We start from the raw sequence: 20320 nt of genomic DNA, 5'->3' as shown, positions 1-20320 counted from the left end.
GTTTAAAGTAATCTACTTCGAAGAAATGAATGATCTGCAGGTGACGACTAAGGCCGTGTGATTTATTGATTTATTTTTATCGACTTAGTAAGTAGCAGAGCAGAGACAATACCTGTGACCTGATGAAAAGAAGCTGAGTGTGCACAGGCGGGTCCGGGGTACGTTGCGCCTGTGTCTTGCAGAAGGGGAACAGAACAGCCTGAATCAGCTATTTAGTGGTGGAAGAATGTCATACCTGCGATTCTATGTAAATAATTTATGTCGCAAATGACACCACACACCTAAATTCAAGGACTTTCGGGGCGGGGGACGACGATCGAGACAAGCACGGTCGCAAGCTGGGGGGTGTCCAGGCAGTCTGGCCAGCTCCCTCGCCGCGGTCCTGGGCGAATTTGCACTTCCAGCCGGCAGCGGGAACCGGAGCAGCAATGTTTCCCGTTAACCCGGCACCGCGGCTGGCTGCGGGGGGACGGTGCCCGCTCACATCCCCGGGACGGCCACGGGAGGGTGTTCCCCGCCCCGCTCCGCACCCCTGAGGGCGGGGAACGGCCGCAGCCCCTGCCCGGGGACGGCCTGCGGGACAGCAGAGGGGAGGTGATGGGATGCGGGGAGAGGTGGAAGCCAGAGGCAGGCGGAGAAGGGACGTTACCTCCCCGCCATCGAAGGCGGGAAAGTTGGGCGAAGAGGAGGAGGAGGGCGGCCAGCGCTCCCCGCCGCCTTCCCCCCTTCCCCAGCCCGCTCCCCCCGGGGCTGCCGGCGGCAGCGAGGGGCAACGTCCTCCCACCCGCCGCCGCCCTCCCCGGCCGGCTGCAGCCCCCGCTCCGGCCCTACCCCTCCTCCGCCCCCCTCGTACCACGCACCGCCTCCCCGCCCTGCCGGCGGAGGTGAGGCGAGGCGCGGCGCCGACTGCAGCGGCGGCACGGGAGGACTGGGGAGGCTAGGGCTCTCCGCGGCGGCCGGCTGCATCCACCACCCAGCCCGGCGGAGGGAAGAGCCATGGGGAGCAGCCGCCGCTCGAGCTGCCGCGGAGAAACTCCCCTCTGGATGTCGGCTGCCGGTGGCCTGGTCTGAGGAGGAGGAGGAGGGAGGGAAGGGGCCGTAGCAGCGGCGGACTGTGCAAGTTGCGCTCTGCCCTTCTTCTTCCCGGGCCCGTCTCCCACCCGCGGAGCAGCATGCGGACTGGCCTCCGCGCTCCCTCAGATGTGCTCTGGCTGCCGCCGCTGCTGCCGCCTTCGGTGCATCTTGCTGCTGGCAGCGCTAACCCGGGCGCTGGATGAGACGGGAGGGGGGAGATCGCTGCTGCGGTTCCGCCCGCTCCTTCATGCGGGCTTCTGCTCCGGCGGGGGTAGCACCGCTGCCGCCGCCGCCGCCGCCGAGGAGGAGCCGGCCTGCCTTCTCCCCCGCCGCCCGCGGGGCTGGGGCGCTCCCCCGGCTCGCCTGCCCGGGGGGCCCGCATGGCGTGCTACCTGGTCATCAGCTCCCGGCACCTCAGCAACGGGCACTACCGCGGCATCAAAGGCGTCTTCAGGGGACCGCTCTGCAAGAAGGGCTCTCGCTCGCCGGTAACTGCCACCTCCTCGCTCCCTCCCTCACTTGCCCCCCGCACGGTAGGAGCGGTGCGGGCGGATGGGTGCGTGCGGGTCCGTGGGTGCCCACGCAGCGGGGCGGCCGGCGCGGCGCGGCCCGCGGGGGGCGGCGTTGGCCCGCCGGGCGCACGGTGCGTGGGCGCTGGCTCGGTCCCGCTCTGCGGGGCGGCCGGCGTGGGCGCTGCCTCGCCGGGCGGCTCGGAAAAGTTTCTCCGTCGGCGGCTGCCTGCGTGGGGTCGAGGGGACGGGGCTGGGGAGGCGGTGCTGGCTCTCCGCGGTGGGGCAGAGGGGTTGCCCTTTAGTTGCGGTTCTCCGTGGACCGCGTCTCGGGCTCGTGCTGACGGAAAGGTTAATTTCTGACACTTTGCGTGAAAGTTGGAGGCTGCTGGAGAGGAAGGCGCGGTGTCGGCTCCAGGTGTCGCGATTTAGTACCTTGTCCAAGGTTTTGAAGCTGCGGAAGGGGGGAACGATCGACCTTCTGTTTTCGGTTGCAAAAAAAAAAAAAAGGAACTTGCGCGTTTGGCTGCGGCGTGTTGTGAACTACCTGTCGAGACAGACAGCTAGGCAGAGCACGCGTGAAGTTTGGGGAGGTCCTGCGGAGACCAGAGACCCGTCGAGCTACCGCAGACGGTCTCTGTGAGTCGCTGAAGGCGTTTCGCAGGGGCGAGTGGGTGTCAGGCTGCGGGCGGGCCGCCGTGCCGCTGCCGCCGCCGGGCCGGAGGGCAACGGGGTGCCGGGGGAGCCGCCGTGCGAGGGGCGCCCCGGCGGCGCCGGAGCGTTGTAGCCTGTCGTCCACCTGACGATGCTGGTAGTGGTATCGTAAACGCTTCCGTAGCCGCGACTGAACTTTCCTTGTCAATGTGCCGGATAAGTGAAATACTGAGGGGTACGGACCTGCCATCCTCCGTGCTGGACTTGCGGAGGTACCAGGGGCGCCTTGATCCCCCCCATTGGTGGGACTCCCTCCGGCTTCGGCAGTGCCGGCTTGTGCCCGTAACACACCTGCACCCCAAATACCTTTTGGAAACTGCTTATGATGGCAAAGTCTCTGCTTTCAGTTTCCTGACTCTCAATGACGGAAAATGAGAAATATTGCATTATACTTCTAAAATCCCTTCTGTGTCGCACACCAGCATTCTGATACAGCACCTGCAGGTTCTTCCCTTGTAGTGCTGTATCTTTCGTGCGCAACATAATACAACTCTACTGTAGGTATCATCAATCAGATGTTGGCTGAGCTGTGTTTATGTTCTCTGACCCATGGAGCTGATCCACTCCTGTGTGTGGAAGCTCTGGAAATGCAGGAGACGTTAACTGAAATTTCTGTACAAAATTATAGAAGTAAAAAGGAAAAGACCTTGAAGATTTAAAGTAGGAAGAAGCTTGATTGTAAATACTTTGTATTTAGTACAACTTTAACCACTAACATTCAAGTTGAGGAGTATCAGAAGATAGTAGCCTCCAAATAGTGTTACATTCCAAATACTTTACTTTCCAACTTCTTTCCCTTTCTTACTACCTACTGACTATGCACACCAATCCTCTCAGTCTAAATACTTAGTGAAATAAATGTAACTGTCTGACTCCTTTAACAAATCATCATTTTTAACATAGTTCTGCTACCAGCTGGAAGGAATTTTGTTTAAATGCAAATATCAGAGAAAAAAGACCAAAAAATAATTCTATTGATGTTTCTTACTGCTTAAAGGTGTATTTAAAAAAAAAAAAAAGAAAGGATTTTTGCTTTAAGTTGAAGCATCTTAGTCTGAAGCCAACTATCTAGGGTTTAGTGGAAAAGGGAAAAAAAAATTACAAAGTTGAAAATAACCTCAGGTCTCTTTCACTACATAGAAATATTCTTTCATGTGAGCTTTCCAGAGTTTGAAACAAGTAGCAGGAGCATTCTGTATTGCTTTTTGCTAAGACAGAAGCTCTTGGTTTTTAAGATTCACATGACCAGGAGTTGGGATGCTTTACATGGTTTGGGACTATTTCTATAGAAAGGACTGAATTTTAGCAATCCTTAGCTTTCATTCTGAATTCTTGAGGGAAAACTTTCACTTCTCCACACATTTCTTTGCTTTTTTTTTCTCTTTTCTTTATTTCCTTTTGCTTTTTTTAGTGGCACTCTTTGAAGCTAGTCAGGCTTTTGAGGTGATAGGCTAAGCCTTGTGGAGAGGGAGTGGTGGGCAGCTCATGGGAATAAAGGTACCTGATAAATTAATATTTTATTAATGCTGGGTAATTGTAGCTCTAGAACTCTTTTACTTTTCTGTGTTTGATATTTAGTATTTACTAGTGTTTTGTATATGCTGTTTTCATATTTTCATGTGGGAGTCCAGATTTTAGGAGAAAAATAAGGGATGCTTAGTTGGCAAAGTAGATAATAGTTTGCTATTAAATACTCAAAGCAGTGTTTCTCTAGAGTAATCTGCATGTGCCTACAAACTTACCCTACAAACTTACAACTTTCCAGGCCATATCCTTCTTGCTCATCAGTGTGTATGAAGTTAGGAACAGTGAACAGCAAACACCACCACCTGGATACATTTTTGCATTATAGATGCAGGAGTCATGCATCTTGAGATTTAGTATTGACTGAGGTAGTAAAACTGTTTTAAACTTGAAAAAGACCCCCACACAACACAAACCAACCCTCCAACTATTTGTATTTTCAGTAAGCTGTGACTTAAACTTGGGACCACTTCTTATACTTAAGAAGGAAGTCTTAAGCAAGTGGCATTTATTTGTATTCCCTGTGCTGTGCTTGTGCTTTTATTTGATATCTCCTGATTATAACTTTGAAAGATGCAGGTTATGTCTTGCAGTCATTTTGAAAATGGTGAACTTGGAAGCAGCTTTGAAGATTTGATTTTATAGTTTGTACCATTAAACAATCTTATATTTGTACATTGTGAGCTATCTTATGCATGAGTCTACATAGTCTTTAATGGATAACATGTACCTTTCTATATTTAAAGTGTTCTGTATTAACAGACCATGAAATGTCAGTAGACTTAAGGCTATGCTTTAAGAAATGAGAACAGTGGTGAATATTTTAAATACCTTTATCAAATTTCATGGCTATATGAACAAGGATTTTTCAGTCTGGATGTTTCTGTAGTATTTATTTAGCGTACTATTATTGTGTCAGAAACAATTTTGGTCCTTCTTCCTGGTGTGCAGAGAGACCTTTAGCCGTAGCAGTACTAAGAACAAGACATGGAGGACTACAAAGATAGTGCATGTGGATGCATGGTAACATTGTTATAAAATCTTTTTAAAATTCCACCTTTCTTTTGCCCACTTTCACGCATTGGAAAAGGGACTAGCTATGAATGCTCTGAAGCTGGGATCTGAAGTTAGTGGTAATGAATTCAGAAAGAGTGAAATTAGAAGCAGTTGCCAGTGAATCGTGTATCAATGGCGTTGTGGTAGACTTGCATGGGGAAGGGAATGCTGAGTTTGAGCACAGTGCCAACATTACTGAGCGTAAAGGACAGTTAGCTGAAGAAGGAAGCTGCTTATTTTAGAGACCTGATTCTGTGCTTTAAGCTTTTTTATTTTATCTGGAAAGTTATGTTCATGAACATATTACAAGCGAGTTTTCAGTCTCTTAAAATTTCTATTTAATGAAATGCATTATGATACAGAGATATTACATATACTTTAGACTGATGATATTGTCTACAGGATTTTTGAGTCCTCAGTAGTTGCACTGATTAGTGCACTGGGTTTAGTTTTTGCAGTCCTGATAGCTATGTTGTAATATTCACCTGCAGTCAAACCTGCGCAGAAGTTTACTGCCACACCTCACAGGCCCAGCAAAGCTGGCACTGAAAAGGACTCGGCTGTGAAACTTTCAAAGAAAATCTTCCAGGATACAACAGAAAATGGTACTGGGAATTCAGCAGATGGCCCCCTTGCTTCTGAATAATTTCTGAGCCAAGGATGTTATTAGGGTGCAGTGGCTTTTTAAGGTGAGATATAAACAAAGTCTCGTTTGCTACTTGTTATTTAAAGATCCCTTTGTATTTTGAAGGAAATAGAAGACTCAGAAGACTCAGTGCCTTAGCCAATTTCTGACTTGGCTAATTATTTTTCTTCCGTTGTTCCCTGCAGCTTCAGCTGAATACAGTATTTTTCACGTACTTCTCTAAGCTGTTTTCTAATAAGGCTGTCAAGCAGCTGCTCCATTGCACTTAGTGCTTCCCTAATTTCTTTGGGGTGTGGGGGGTGGGAAATGCTTCTCTGTTACACAGAGCTACCTTTTAAAAAGCATAGCTCTCACCCCATGTCCAGAGGCTCCAGTAGCTCTCAATGAGTACCTTGCAGGTACTTGGAAATAATGACGGTTTAGTTGATACTGAGCCACAAGCGTGCTGTTCCAGTGCTAAAGCAAGTGTAACCAGGACTGAGTAGCACCTTGTTACTCTCTGTAGTGGATAACAACACTGAGCACTTGGAAACTTCTAAGTGCGTTTGAGGACCAAGGGACCATAAATAGAGAACAGGAGGGCCATGGCACGAGTAGCTCTCTCCATCTGCCTAAGCCTAATGGGGAATTGCGAGCACAACCGAGTCTGCCACAAAGAACACCAGTTTTGTGTTTGCCACTACCGAGGAGAGATGTGTGCCAAGCACAGTCATGAGAAAGCAATTTAAAGGCTAGACATAGTGAATGTGTATGATGTGAAATGAGGTCTAGGTGGCAGCAGGATAAAAGGCAGATTCACTGTATATCTGGGTGGTTAGCTGGAAGACCGAATAACTCATGAGTTTTTTAACATGAGCAAGTCAACCCTCAGCACCATGTCTGCTCCCTCAGCAGCACTGAAAGTGGAAGGGTATGCCCTAGGTATTACCGAAGAAAATACACGGGAAGCAAAATTTCAGTTAAGAAATATAGTATAAAGGGACCAATAATGAACCAGCAGCTCCAATAAATAACCTGGTTTGGGTAACTTCTATGAAAGAAAAGGGGGAAAAAGCCCCAACTCTACTAACAAAATACTGTAGAAAGAAACAGAGGGAGAAATAGGAAAGAAAATGGAAAGTGGTACTTTCACTCTTCTGTGCCAAAAGTCTCTGGCAGCTGCCTGCAGCAGAAGTGGCCACCGGCCAGAGGGAATCCTGCGCACTCTGCTGAAAGCGTGGAGCTGGCTCACCAAGGTACCTGCCTTACACAAAGTAAGGGAAGGCACTCCTGCTTAACTATTTCTGATCTCATTGGTTCCGGGCACTTCGTGGCTCAGAGCAGGCTGACTGTGTTCCTACCAGCCCTACTGCCTCCACCGTGCTGGAGAACATGAACGTTCATGCAGCCCACTCTCAGCCTTACAGTGACCTTATTTCCTGATTTTGTGGTTCCTCTTCCTGTGCTTTCTGTGCATTTCTGCAACATGTGAGAGATGGAGAGAACTTCCAGAAAATATGAATATTTTTAGCCACATGTAGCATTGCTGCTCATGCCTTTTATTAAACCTGGTTTTGTGTAATGGATCACTTTTAAGTGTATTTTGTTTATAATTCTGTCAGTGGGCAGCACTTTGTATATAGCATTGCAATTAAATTTAATCATCTTCAACCAATGTCTGCTGGGGCCATTTCCTTCTCCCACAATTAACAGTAATGTTAAACAGGTGCTTTATGTTTGACAGTGCCTTTCCAGCATTCTAATATTTTTATTGGTCCCTCAATTGAGTTCTTAAAACCAGATCAATTTCTCTCTTATTTTGCATGTGGCAATGCTTGTTTGTCCATTACTTCCAGAGTTATTGCTGTTACATCCATTTGCATTCTCACTTTCAAGTTCATACACATTTTACTCAACCAGAGCACAGCAGTTCAGGATTTTTTTATTTTTTTTAATTCTGCACTGTGTACAAGTTTGAAAATAGATGTAGAGACCTAGTGCTTGTGAAGCAGGTGCTCCTTCAGGTAGTGGGTTGAGCTGTTAACCAGGCTCTAAGCATTTGAGGCTGTTCCTCTGCCTGTTCCTGCCCTGCTTTCTGCACTCCTGCCCACACGTGCTGCCCATGGTAAGCGCTCGCCTGCCTGCACCAGGGGAGGATGCTCCGGCTCCTTCCTCAGGCTAAATGGACGTTTTGGTTTGACCGCTTCATGACTAAATAAAGTGACTGACTTTAGTTATTCAAATACTTTCATTTGAGATTAGATTCCTTGCATAAAAACTGTGGTCAAAAGAATCTCATAATCAGAATCTATTTATTCCCTGCCAGAAAGGATTTGAAGAGCTCCCTGCAAAAGGTCGCTAAATGGAGAAGGAAAAGAAAGCTTTTTAAAGACTGGCCAGAGTGTAGGTGTTTTTTCCTACTTGGATTTCCCTGATGGACTGTATAGCCTTTGGCTACAAGGCTTGGGGCTTTTTTTTTTTTTTTTTGTTTGACATTTAACAGCAAGAACCTTTTTAAAGTCTTTTTATTACATCTCAACTGATTACTTAAGTCATCATTACCTGCAAATGCAATTTTTCTCACTTGTATTAGGAAATCTGTGGGTTGTATTAAGAAGAATATGGAAAAATATTCCCCTGGGGAAAATGTTGACTTTTCTGAGAAAAAAATGGAAATTCAAAATGTTTTTATCGGTGACTGAAATGCTGTTATTTTAAAATGCCACTGTAGTACACTGTGAGAGATTTAGTTTTGCTGCTTTATGTGTATCCACCTGTATAAGTCTGGCTTCTTATATGGACGTATCTTCCATGATGCCCTCAAGGTCTTCACTCTGGAAGACAGTGCATCACATTTGCTACAACACATGGCAGAAGCTGTAATGCTTCTTTTAGAGCTCAAGATCTAGGATCTTACTGCAAAAGTTTTTTACACCTACAACATTAAAAAAAAAAATCATGGATCAGGGATAATTTTTTTAAAAGGTCAAATTAAATTTATTACAGGGTCAAGTCAATGTCAAAGAGCAGTACAGATGCATACATGGGCCTGCAGAAACTGGAATTCCCAACCTAACACGCAGTACCATTAAAATTCAGTTTGCTCATCCAAGGAATTAAGCGGTCTTCACTGGGGAAAACCAGTCATTTTGTAAACATATGTGCGCGCAGAAGTCCATGCATGCAAACTTTTCTGAATAGCAAGAAGATCCTTTTAAGAGCTGTTTAGCATTCACATCAACAGTTGCACGCACTGTTTTTTCGAGATTCAACCAGCTCTGCTGTTAACCTTTGAACCTTCCAAACTCTGAATGAACAGTATTAAAATAGCTTGATTTATGATGATAATCTGTACAGGCGATACCAGAGGCAGCTACTGTAATATTAGAGCTAGATATCCAGAGTTCACTCCTGCATTTCTGTGTTTTATGTGCGCACATATCACTGTCTGTCTTGTACAATCAACTACTGCGCATGAGTAACAAGATTTGTCATGGGGTATGTACACATGCCTAAAAATGCTGTTCACTGCTCAGAACGTATTGTTCTGTACCCAGTCGTAAGACACTTTAATGACAGCTTTTTGGTTTTTTTATACTAGACTAAATTTATGTGCATACTGGATAAGATGTAAACATCATCATCAAAATTTTGTCCCAGTTTCATAGTTATGCATAATGATAATTGGCAAGCTGGTTCAAGTAAAGAAATAGAACTATTGCTGGGAGATTGCATGCAGCTCTGAAACAATTCATACATTAATCAACTCTAGTTGATATCAATTTTTCAATTGATGTTTTCCCTGGAACACATTCTAAAACAGATTTAGTGCATTTATGTCAACAGAAATATTCTATCTATATTCTGCTCAGACTGAACTGGAGAGATGTATTTGATGTTGTTGAGAAAATTCTCAGTTGTAATCGGCTGTAAATCTGCAGCCTGCATTTCCAACTTAGATTGTAATATGTTAGGAAGGCTTGTGAAACTAGATTGGAAAGCCTAAGGACAGAACTTCCTAAAATCTACCCTTCGATAGCAAAATATTTGGTAGATGGGATTTTTGGGTTAAAATTACAAATGAAATCTGTATCAATACTATGATTAGAGAGTCTGCCAGAAATGCAAACTTATAGTTATTAAGCCAATCTATGTATTTTTTATTTTCAAAGAAAAGTTTTCATATTCAAATTTTTATAATTTTATTTTAGTAGGTTTTTTGTGGGTTTCAGAAGTGATCCGTACAAATTATTTGTCTATACTAATCTTCATTTTTCTGTGCTAATCATTACATCTTCAATGGAAGTATGAATTTCTGTGAGGTGTGAAAAGCTCTGACCACTGATTATTCTTCTGGGGGAGCAGGTCCTAAGAAGGAGCAAAAAGTGTATATTCCTGCCACCCTATGTTAGACATTGGAAAACTGACTTTAAATCTTGATTTTCTGAGCCTGTTCTTGAGCCCTTGTCTGTGATTACAAGAAGCTTCTGGTGATGCATTACAGGTTGACAGGGAAGGAATTTGCAGTGATTCTCACATCAGTTGCTCAGTGAATATTGAGGTCCAAATGCTGGCTAAGGCGGGTGATCGGTGGACTGGATAATAATAAGGATTTCTCGGTGTGGGAAAGGCACTGCTTACTTCCAGATGCTGCTCTGACTGCTGCACTATGCCGGAAGGCGTTGCGGTGGAGGAACAGCATATCCAGGATGGCCACAACCCGCATGGCCACAGGTCTGTGCCGAACGGCAGCCTGAGAGCTGTACCCATCGTCTCAACTCAGGGAGTGGCTGCCTGGTCTGATGAGCACCAGATCAGAAATTGTCACACAGCTATTGAAAAATTGTTTAGAAAATAAAAATAAAAAATGCAGTCATGTAGGTGCCCATACAGCAGAAGACAAAAGCTCGCAATGTGATGTGTATGCAAGTAGTTTGTGCGTACCAAGTAATAAATACTCATCCTGTAAATGTCACTGAATACATATGCAGCTTCTCCTAGCTGTCTGAATGCTTAACTGCAGTCCTTATAAAACCGCGCTACTGCCCTGCCTTGACAGAAGTCTAAGTTTATGATGTTGTATGCATCTACATGAATGGAACCTAGCATTTCCCTTCTTCAGTGCTTCAGTATGCACTTACTTCACTTTAAAGAAAAGATAGCAAAACCTCTGTGAAAAAATAGCTTAGTCAGCCCGATCAAGAAAAGTTGGTACTACATACAAAGATTTCAAATTTTAATTGGAGTGATAAATAAATCCTTGGCTATTCAGTGTGGCAAAGAGGCAATGTGAGGAAGACTGAGCGATGTTGGAGCCAGTGATTTACTCACAAAATAAACAGCACTTTAAAAAAGTTCTTTTTCTGGGAGCGAGTGATACATTTTTGTGGTTACTAATAATCAATAGAAAAATCACAGATCTGTGTTCTTTGATGCAGACATTGTATTTGTATCCTATAAAACAAAAAAATGACATTGAAATTAGTGTTGAATATGTAAACTTACTGGTTTTATATTTCATTCATCTCTTCTGCTGAAGACCTGTTTATCACCATAGTGTATTGTATAGGATGTGGAATGGGAGTTTTTTATTAGGCATATACTGTACGATATATGTGTTTTACTACTTAGCATTATACGTGTATTTTAGAAATTAAACTTCAAAAAATACTGATTGAACATTGTGGTTATTTATTTCAGGAGTTAACCCTCTCCTCAATAAAAACTAAAAATGGTCTCTAAATTTATTCCTTAGAGGACACGTCTTATTTGAAAATGATAACACTTGGTGAAGAAGATATGCCTTTCATTTTGACTAGGTTAATAAATCTGTGCAGCACAGCTCTCTTCTTGTTATTGGGGAACAAGTTTGTATTCTGTGAAGTTTTTTTAAAAAAGAAGTATTGACAGCATTGGGGGTTTTTTATATAAAGCAGATGTTTCTTAAAGTGATGAAAGGCCACGAAGCTGATCAGAGGGCTGGAGCACCTCTCCTATGAGGACAGGCTGAGAGAGTTGGGGTTGTTCAGCCTGGAGAAAAGGCGGCTCCGGGGAGATCTAATTGCAGCTTACCAGTACCTGAAGGGGCCTACAGGAAAGCTGGAGAGGGACTGTTTATGAGGGAGTGTAGTGACAGGACAAGGGGTGATGGATTTAAGCTGAAGGAGGGTCGATTTAGATTAGATGTTAGAAATTCTTTACTGTGAGGGTGGTGAGGCACTGGAAGAGGTTGCCCAGAGAGGTTGTGGATGCCCCATCCCTGGAAGTGTTCAAGGCCAGGTTGGATGGGGCTTTGGGCAACGTGATCTAGTGAAGGGTGTCCCTGCCCGCAGCAGGGGGGCTGGAACTAGATGATCTTTGAGGTCCCTTCCAACCCAAACCATTCCATGATTCCATGATTCTATGACTGAAATAGACAGTTATATCCATATGCCATATTATGACTTCTAATGGCAAAAGAAAAATAGAGCAAATGAAGTTGAATTGGTTTTTGGTGGTTTGGTGGTATTTTCTTTTTTTGACAGCTGTCTACTAGCCTAGGTATCTATTAATAATATTTCTTCACCTTAAAGAATCACTGATGTTGTAGGTGATTGAATTTGATATCTGTGGGTTGTGGGATCAGCCTTTAAGTCTTTATGTAGATTTGCAGACATGACAACTTTCATCAGCAGAGATCATTATAAACAGCAAATTGGAAGAAGTTAAAAAATTTGTTTCCTTGAAAGGGGTTTAAACAAATTTACAGAATGACTTAACAGAGCCTGCATAATCTTCACAGTCAATAAAACCAAAGGCAGAGAAACATGCTTAAAATCCACAGCAAAAATGCTTTGTTTCCATTGTCTGTTCTTGAAAACCCACTCTTTAAGCCATAGCGAATGAGGCTTTTAGGTGTCTACACTCACAAGTGTTACAGTAGCAAAACAGTTTTCAAGGTTTTCCTATTTAAATCGAGTTCATCTGTAAACTTAAGCAATAAGGACCTCAAATACCTTTTCCCTCTACCCAAATAGTGTTGCTTATCTGAAGCTTTTGCCAAAGTATGTCTAATTGCAGTGATATTGTCTTCCCAATGCTCTGACTAGCACTGTCTGAAGAATAAAATTATGATTAAAAAAGTACTTGAAATATGTATTTTTAGAAACTATTTTTAGTTAGTGTGATAGATCATTGCACCAAGCAATACTGTAATGTTGGATAATTGTAAAAAAAACCCCAAACCCACCAACACCCCAAACCATGCTCCCAAACATAGCAAAACAATCAGAGTTAGCAGATGAGATCACCATGAATGGGGTGAATCACTGGCAGCTTTTCCTCCCATGTCCACTCAGGTAAAGTTCAGATCTTGACCTTCCACTTCCCTGGGAGCTGTCATAGAGATCCTAACTGGCTTCCTGATTGCCTATTAAGAATAATAACTGATTAAGTAATTGTAGCACCTTACACCAAAGTGTTTTAAACACATAAAGCATTCTGAGCTGTCTCCTTACAATAAAAGGTATGGCTGCTCGTGTTATACGTTATAAAAGACACTATTCTTTTCTATCATTGTTGGATACTTACTTAGTTATGTTTATATTTAACATAATAAGGATGTTGAATGTAGGCATTAGGCATGAGACAGCCTTAAAAAGATTGATGCTTTTGATTACAGCATACTATAGGATAAATTGTAGGGTTCAAATCTCTTACAGAGTTAAAACGGATATGTAGTATCTGAAGAAACATAGAGGTGTCAATTTTCTACTTGATGGTACTAATATATTTTGATAAGATCTGCATATTAAGAATGAGCCCTCAAGTGCAGTGATTTAGTACACGGTACTTCACAGTGGGTAGAACAAACAATAAAAATGTGAATCCTTGCCTCTGCTCCGAAGGACAGTGAACAAAGACATGTAGGCATTAGAGCCGGCAGGCGTGGAGAGGCCTTCTTTTTAGAAGTGACTGGAAAGAGGAAGAGAAGTGGGACAGTAAATGTGAGCGAGGAGGTTAATTGCAAAGTAAAGGAGTTTGCTACAGAAGGCGCTGAGGCTCAGATCCTCAGAGGTTGTGTGTGTAGTAGTAAACACCACCAGGGAATGTGCCAGGCAGGCTAGGCTAGGAAATGGAGAGCTTTGTATCTAGTATGCTTGTGGCATGGACCAAGCAGCACTGTCCCAAACATCTCTTGGGGAAGGTTTGGGAGCTAGCAAAGGGCAGGGACAGTTACCAGCACGTGGTTTCCGTTCCAAGAGTTTAACAGCACTGACATGGGCTGTTCAGTAAAGGCAGGTAAAAGCCTCCCTTCTTTTTTTATCCTTTTTTTTTTTTTTTTTTTTTCCTTTTTAGCTCTGAAATGTCTCCCCTCTATGGGGTAGGGGATTGCTGCTGCTTGGGTGCTGCTGCCATGGCTGGTCCTGTATGCATAAGTGCGTGGACCAGCCCTGACTCCAGCTGAGATCTGGCCCAAACAAATATCTTTTGTTGTGTAAATCTGGAGTAACTCCATGCAATCAGGAATTTTAGAACATTATGTCCTCAACCTACTTTTGGTTCTTTCGCTCCCCTTTGTCTCTCTTGTAGACAGCGGATGTCTTTGTTTCTGGTTTGGTTTTTTGGGGGTTTTTTGTTTGGGTTTTTTTTTTGGGGGGGGCAGCAGCATTCACTATCTCTAGGTGTATTTGCTCCATCTGACTGTTTCTTGATCTTTTCTGTTTCATGATATTGAACCTTGCTCAGGTTCTGGATGTATCGGAGTTATCCCACAGTTGGCAATTAAGTCTGAGCAATATATTTACCCAGGATTTTTAGTTTCAGGCCATCTTTCCTCTTTGAGATAACAGCAGGTAATACAGAGGAAAACATGTAAAGCGTAGTTTCCTGTGGAAGGAAACAAAATCAGACAGGCCAGAATGGGGTAGCAGATAATTTTTGAGGGCATTAGGGTATTACATGTATTTTGGGATTTGGGGTTGCTCAGCAGTGATGTTTAAAGGCTGTCAGAGAACACATAGGTACTCTTTAAAGAGAAATTGTTCTAAAATTACAGTTTACATATCCATGTGTCTCCATCAACCCAGGACTCTGAGGTACAAATGAATGACTCTACATTCAGTGCCAGGTGGGGGACCTGTTATGGATTCTCCTTGAAATTATAAACTTTCTGTATGTCTGAGCTGGTGTAGGACAGCCCTCTGCTTTCCCACTTTTTGCATTTCATCTTGGGCTACAGTTTCTAGGAGGAGCTGTTAAGGCCTAGTAAGTTTTTGGCATTTACTGCTGATCGTAAGTTCTCTGTAGAATAAAATCAGTGTTTAGACAATAGTGAGAGCCTACAGAGTTGGTTTTGGACCCCAGGCACTGGGAGTGGGACTGTGAAGCTACGTCCATCCTGCAAAGGGAGGAGCAGGTGGGTGGCAGATGCTCACAGTGCTTGCCCATGCAGCGCAGCTCTTTCTCCAACCTTGAAACAAGGTACCCTTTTCCAAACCACCTACTGGGAACATTGCCCATCCTCTGTTGTTCCCCAGACTATAACTGGATGTTGAGAGAACGGTGGGTGCCATAAATCAAAATTGTGCCGGGGAGCATCGTAAAAACAAAATGGTGTTGACAATTGTGTGTTAGTGCTTGAGCCTGTTTCCCGGCTCTGTTTACTAGAATGAGTGTAGCCTGGGCTCCAGCTCCATTAGGGGTATGCAGAAGACAGGACTGTATCTTGGAGTGTATTGGGACATCTGAAGATTGAAGAGAAGTAGCTGGATCTCCTGACAGCAGTCTGGTGGGTGGATCAGATGGAGCAGCTGGATTTCCTCACAAATACCGTTACAAATCTGTCTCGTGCTCCTGACAAGAGGAGTCCCAGTAAGCGTGATGTGCATATGCAGACTGAGTAAGAGAAAGCTCAGCTTCACCACTTGGGCAATGAACTTCAAAGATAAAGAGCACGTGAGAGGATATTGGTGAATCATAATGAGCTGCTTGTAGTGCTTTCTGTAGTTCCTTCAAGCACCCTTAAAATTCACAGAGAGGAGAAGAGCCCAGTGACTGTTCAAGGTAAGGGTTTAGCTTGTTTAAATCAGTGTATTTAATTGATTACATTTTGCAATACTGATTTATGCCAGCATGGATCTGGTACTCAGATTCTATTTAGATTTTATTTAGTAAGTAATCTGGCTAAAGTTAGTGAATATTAGTTACTAAAACCTCCAAGGTTAATACATCGCTGTGATTCAGTTGCAGAATTTCAATTAGAAGGGAAATGCAACTATGCTCCAAAAGAAAAACCTTGTATATTTTTGCTGGACTCTATACAGTGACTGTCTTTTCCACACTACTGAAACACAAACAATGCTGGTTAATTACAAACCACGCTGCTATAGCATATATATTCATACAGTAAGCATAACACCTTTCTTGCTATGTAGCTGCTCTTTGATTTGCATGCTTCCCTGAGAGCATGTAGTTTAACTCAGAACTTGCTTCCACATTCCTTATCCTCATAGCAGGTAGATGTTCATTAAGAAGGACAATTCTGGGGTTATTCACTGTGGGATGGCGTTATACTGTATATTTTAGATGCTCATCATAGTAACGTCAGTGCCACTTGCTTTCAGGATCCAGATTGCTGGTTGGAAAAAAACAGATCTAATTAGAAGACACATATAAAATACTTTTTATCTTTCATGGAGCAGAGAAAAAGCCCCACAGAAGTCAGTCACAACTTTTGCTGGATTAGAAATGCAGAACACTGTGCTTCTCGAATGTGAATTAGTGATCAGACAATATCCCAATATTAATATTAATCACTATCCTGGTATTATCTTAATATCTGGATATTAAGCTAATATCCTGTTCTCTGCTGTTACAATTTTTGTGCAAGAGTGAGTGAGTGACTAGGCCAGTTAACACCAGCTGTTGATGTAGTGAAGTAATTGTTCCTATGGAGGGCAAGTGTCATTTTCAGATTTGTTTTGGAATCTAATGCACTATATATTATTAACAATATGAGATGAATTTTATGGGTTTGTATGTTTAGCTGCCCTGTTAGGGATTTCTGTTTCTTTTCCTCTGAGATTACAGTGTTGCCATGCCGGTAATTTCCTCTAACATAGCATGTACCAGAAACTTGCCAACAGTCATTATCTGCAAGGCTGCTTGAGGAGGAATCCTGCTCTTTAATGACTTCGCTGGGACCCTACCCTGGGATGAAATAGGAGGGCTGGCATTTATTTCCACATAACATATTCTCTCTTCACAAGAGCAGAGAGTGAGTCTGCTGTTTCTGTTCTGCAGTGAGTGCCCACCAGGGATGCTGTCACAGCTGGGGATCACTGAGTGTTGGGCAACTTTTGAGCTTGGTGCTTTGCTGGGCAAGAGAGATTCATCTTTGGGTAGTCATATTCCTTCATGTTGTTGATGTCACCATTAGGTGAGTGAGACATGGAGATATCTTGCTTTATTATCTGGAGCTAATAAATATTTCCATTGTGATACTAAGTGATCTGATGAGTCCGGAAAAATACTACTAGAAAATTAACTCTGGAAAGTTATATCTATGGGAATGCCCGAGGTTTTGTGAGGCTGCTTCAGTTTCTCTAACTGGGATGGATATATATGATAACTCTCTGCTGGTCGTCCTCTTTGCATGTCCGCTAGCAGTGCTACGCTATGTGCACCGTGGTGCCTACCAGTCACTACTTTGTCTCTGTCCAAAAATTCAGGAGGAAACTTGCAAAAGAACACGGAAGACGGAGCTGTTCATGGCTGGGTTGTTCATCCTGCCTTTCTAAGATGCACCTGGAATTCATCACGGTTCAGCAGGCTGGGGTGATGTGGAGAACTGCCTCGGGAAGGTGAAAAGGACAGAAAAATAGGTGAAGCTATATACGGGAAAATACACATTTTTTCCATTGGTTTTGTTTTGAGACTGATAGCACGCTAGAGAAAAGGTATTCATCCATGGCCAAAGGTCTACAACGTGACAGTAGATCTAAAATAATTGACACAAAGAAGTTACAGCTTTGAAAAACAGAATTTTGGCAATTGTGTGTGAAGATATTTTTGCTCTCTCTGTAGCTGGTTAATGAACTGCAACTGCAGCTGGAAATGGACTCAGCTCTCACTGTGATATTTAGCCTACCGGCACTGGTCTACTCCCACTTCCAAAACAACTGAGACGCAGATGCATGTTATGTAGGATTTTGGTTAATTTATGAGTATTTAGTCTGAATTTATGAGTAGTTAGTCTGTACGATACATGTGATAACATACGATACGTATGATAACGTATGAGTTACAGGCGATGTAATGGAAGAAGGGTTGGGTTTAGTATGCAGATAAGTGATATGTTTTAGTGTTGCAACTGCCTCCCTTGCATTACCGTAATTCCAGTGTTTTTATTAGCGTGTGTAAACTGTAAACTGTTGCTCTGTTAGCACACTGAGTGTATTTATCACAAACTAAAGGTCTGAGAAAATGCACCTTTTGTCAGGAAAAAAATGAAGAGTTCTCCTCTACAGGTATGGTGCTGAGAATGATTTTGCGTAAAGGAGGGAATGAATCAATAGCTTTTTCAGTTGCGGGAGCACAACTTTTCATGGTAGGTACGTCCCTAGGAAGCATAGGCTTTAGGCAGGCATGTGCAATAATTTATGTGTGAGCCATTTGTTACTATTGGCAAAGCGTCACAGGTGCTCTGAGTGCTTATGGCAGGCTGGGGAGAAGAATGCAGCAGCAGGTTGCTGCTTCATCCCTGCACCGAGGGCTGGCATTTGTACACAGCAAGAGGTCGCAAAGGTACATTATCTTCCCCTGTAACTAGGTACAGGAATTAATATGTGCTTCTCATAGTAATTTCAAGGAGTTTTACTTAGCTCGGCTTTCATGATTTTCAGGAAATTCTCCTGTAAAAATGTTTATAGAAAATCTTGTCTCCCATGCAATTAATCTGCCATATGAAGTGGCACATATTACTCATTCTTTGAACGTTGTATGCTCCCGGGGGGATTGGAGAATAAATACTTCCATAAAGTACAAAATTAACGCATCAAATAATTAATTTTGTGTTATACAAACAGAGTGAGGGATAATGTCAGTTCGGGGTTTGATCCTGCGTATGCTGAGGTTGAGAAGATTTCTTGGTGTCATTTTGCTTTATGATTGGCACATAAAGGTCTTGATTTTTTGTATAAAAAATCATGTTATTAAATAAATATAGGCATAGTGTATTAACAAAAACTAGTGGCAAAAAAGGGAATATATTACGTTCTTCTGTAAGGAATATAATACCAAATTTCTACCAACAATTTTGTTTTTCATGAAGAAGAAATACATGTGCAGTCCTATAATTATTTTCTGAAGCAAAAAGTCAGTCAGATTACTTTCAGATCATTATATCATCTGTGCTAGAAAGTGGTAATTGGGGATTACTGACGGTTTCTATCAGATTTGGCTTGGCAGCAAACAAGGTTGACATTAAGTGGTCATAGAGCTGAGTTCATTTTAAATGATCTTTAAAGCTGAGATGTTAAGGTTGAGATGCCTTTAAAGTAAGCTAAACGCTGCTTGTGTTTGGAAAGTGACCTGATGTATAATTAGGTCTCTCCTACGGAGAAGTTAGAACTTAATCCAATGTTCAGAATCAACAGCAGAAATGTGTCATTTTAAACTTTAGAATGTATAAAACTTAATGTAACCTGATTTTAAAGATTTATATGCACACAATGAGGTGGGCATGGAAAACACTGGATTTTAAGCAAAGAAAATTTTGGATTATGCAGGATATTGTAAGTGATGTGAGTTCATACTCTGGGTGGTGGGGCTGTTAAAGAATGTGGATTTGAGCAGTTGGTGTCATCATATATTAAAGATAAACACATAGACAAATTTATGAGGGTGAAGGACTGTGTGTAAGACTTAGGATACCCAACACTACCCGTTATAGTGCTTTTAAAGACTCATAACCTTGTAAATATTTTGTCATTTCTCAAAATTGGACAAGCTTAACACATTGCAGAGGCTGGTTAATTAATTTATTTAGAGTTTTTGTGACAAATAATTGACTGTTTCTGTTTCCTCTTAATAAAGAGATTTTTGCAACTGATTTTTTTTTTTTTTTGTTTAACTCTTAAAAGAAGAGAGTATCAAAATGATGGCAGTGTCAGAGAGTTAAAAATTTAGGCCAGCATCTTTTGGCTGTTTAAGAACTACAGTGTTGCTGTGTTCTCTCTTGAAGGGAAAACAATGTCTTTTTCATATGCACAATGACTTCCCATGCTAAGTCAGCTTGAATTAAAGTTGCTGAATGTTCTATGGCAGAAAGAGCTTTGAACCTAAATTTGATTTTAGCCCTCCTCGCTGCAGCCTGAGGACAGGAGGAGGAACATGTAGCGTTTTCACAGAATACTGGAAATCTTGTGGACATCCGACCGCCTCCCTTTCCCTCTGTTTTATGCATTAATTTGGTAAAAATACATCCAGCAAGCCTGGAAAGGGGAGGGACAGAAGAAAAGGAAGGTAATAATGAATGCTGTATGAAGAAATGCTTTCCTTGCTTCCATGATGTCTCCCTGGCTGTTCCTGGAAAGCTGTGATGTGCCTCGCTCTTACTACTGCGGGACGGCTCAGTGCAGAGCGTGCACGCGCGGTGAGCTGGCTAAACGGAGAAGGGCAAAGAGCAGCAGAGGAGGAAAGGGAGGTACGAGGAGACAAAGAAAATGCCCCCTCCTCCAAGAAGCACCCTGCACAGACGGCTGCGTGACGCAGCAGCAGCAGTTGTGAAGCCCCTCCGTTGAGGGGAAGTGGTGCAAATAGGAGGCAAATTGAGGGG

The 20320-nt window shown here is 43.1% G+C and overlaps 1 protein-coding gene across 1 annotated transcript in view; it reads left to right on the top strand.

The window, feature by feature from the left end:
• The first annotated feature begins 1287 nt into the window (after positions 1–1287).
• ZNF804B (zinc finger protein 804B) overlaps positions 1288–20320 on the top strand; it is a 239445-nt gene continuing 220412 nt past the window's right edge. The window contains exon 1 of the mRNA XM_054818280.1: positions 1288–1562. Within this exon, the coding sequence (XP_054674255.1) occupies positions 1455–1562 (108 nt within the window). The 5' untranslated portion in view covers positions 1288–1454. The remainder of the gene's footprint in view (positions 1563–20320) is intronic.

Source organism: Grus americana, chromosome 2 (genome assembly GCF_028858705.1).
Source record: "Grus americana isolate bGruAme1 chromosome 2, bGruAme1.mat, whole genome shotgun sequence".
Classification (NCBI taxonomy): domain Eukaryota; kingdom Metazoa; phylum Chordata; class Aves; order Gruiformes; family Gruidae; genus Grus; species Grus americana.
Note: the sequence above shows the minus strand (reverse complement) of the source record. Positions and strands in the feature narration are given on the sequence as shown.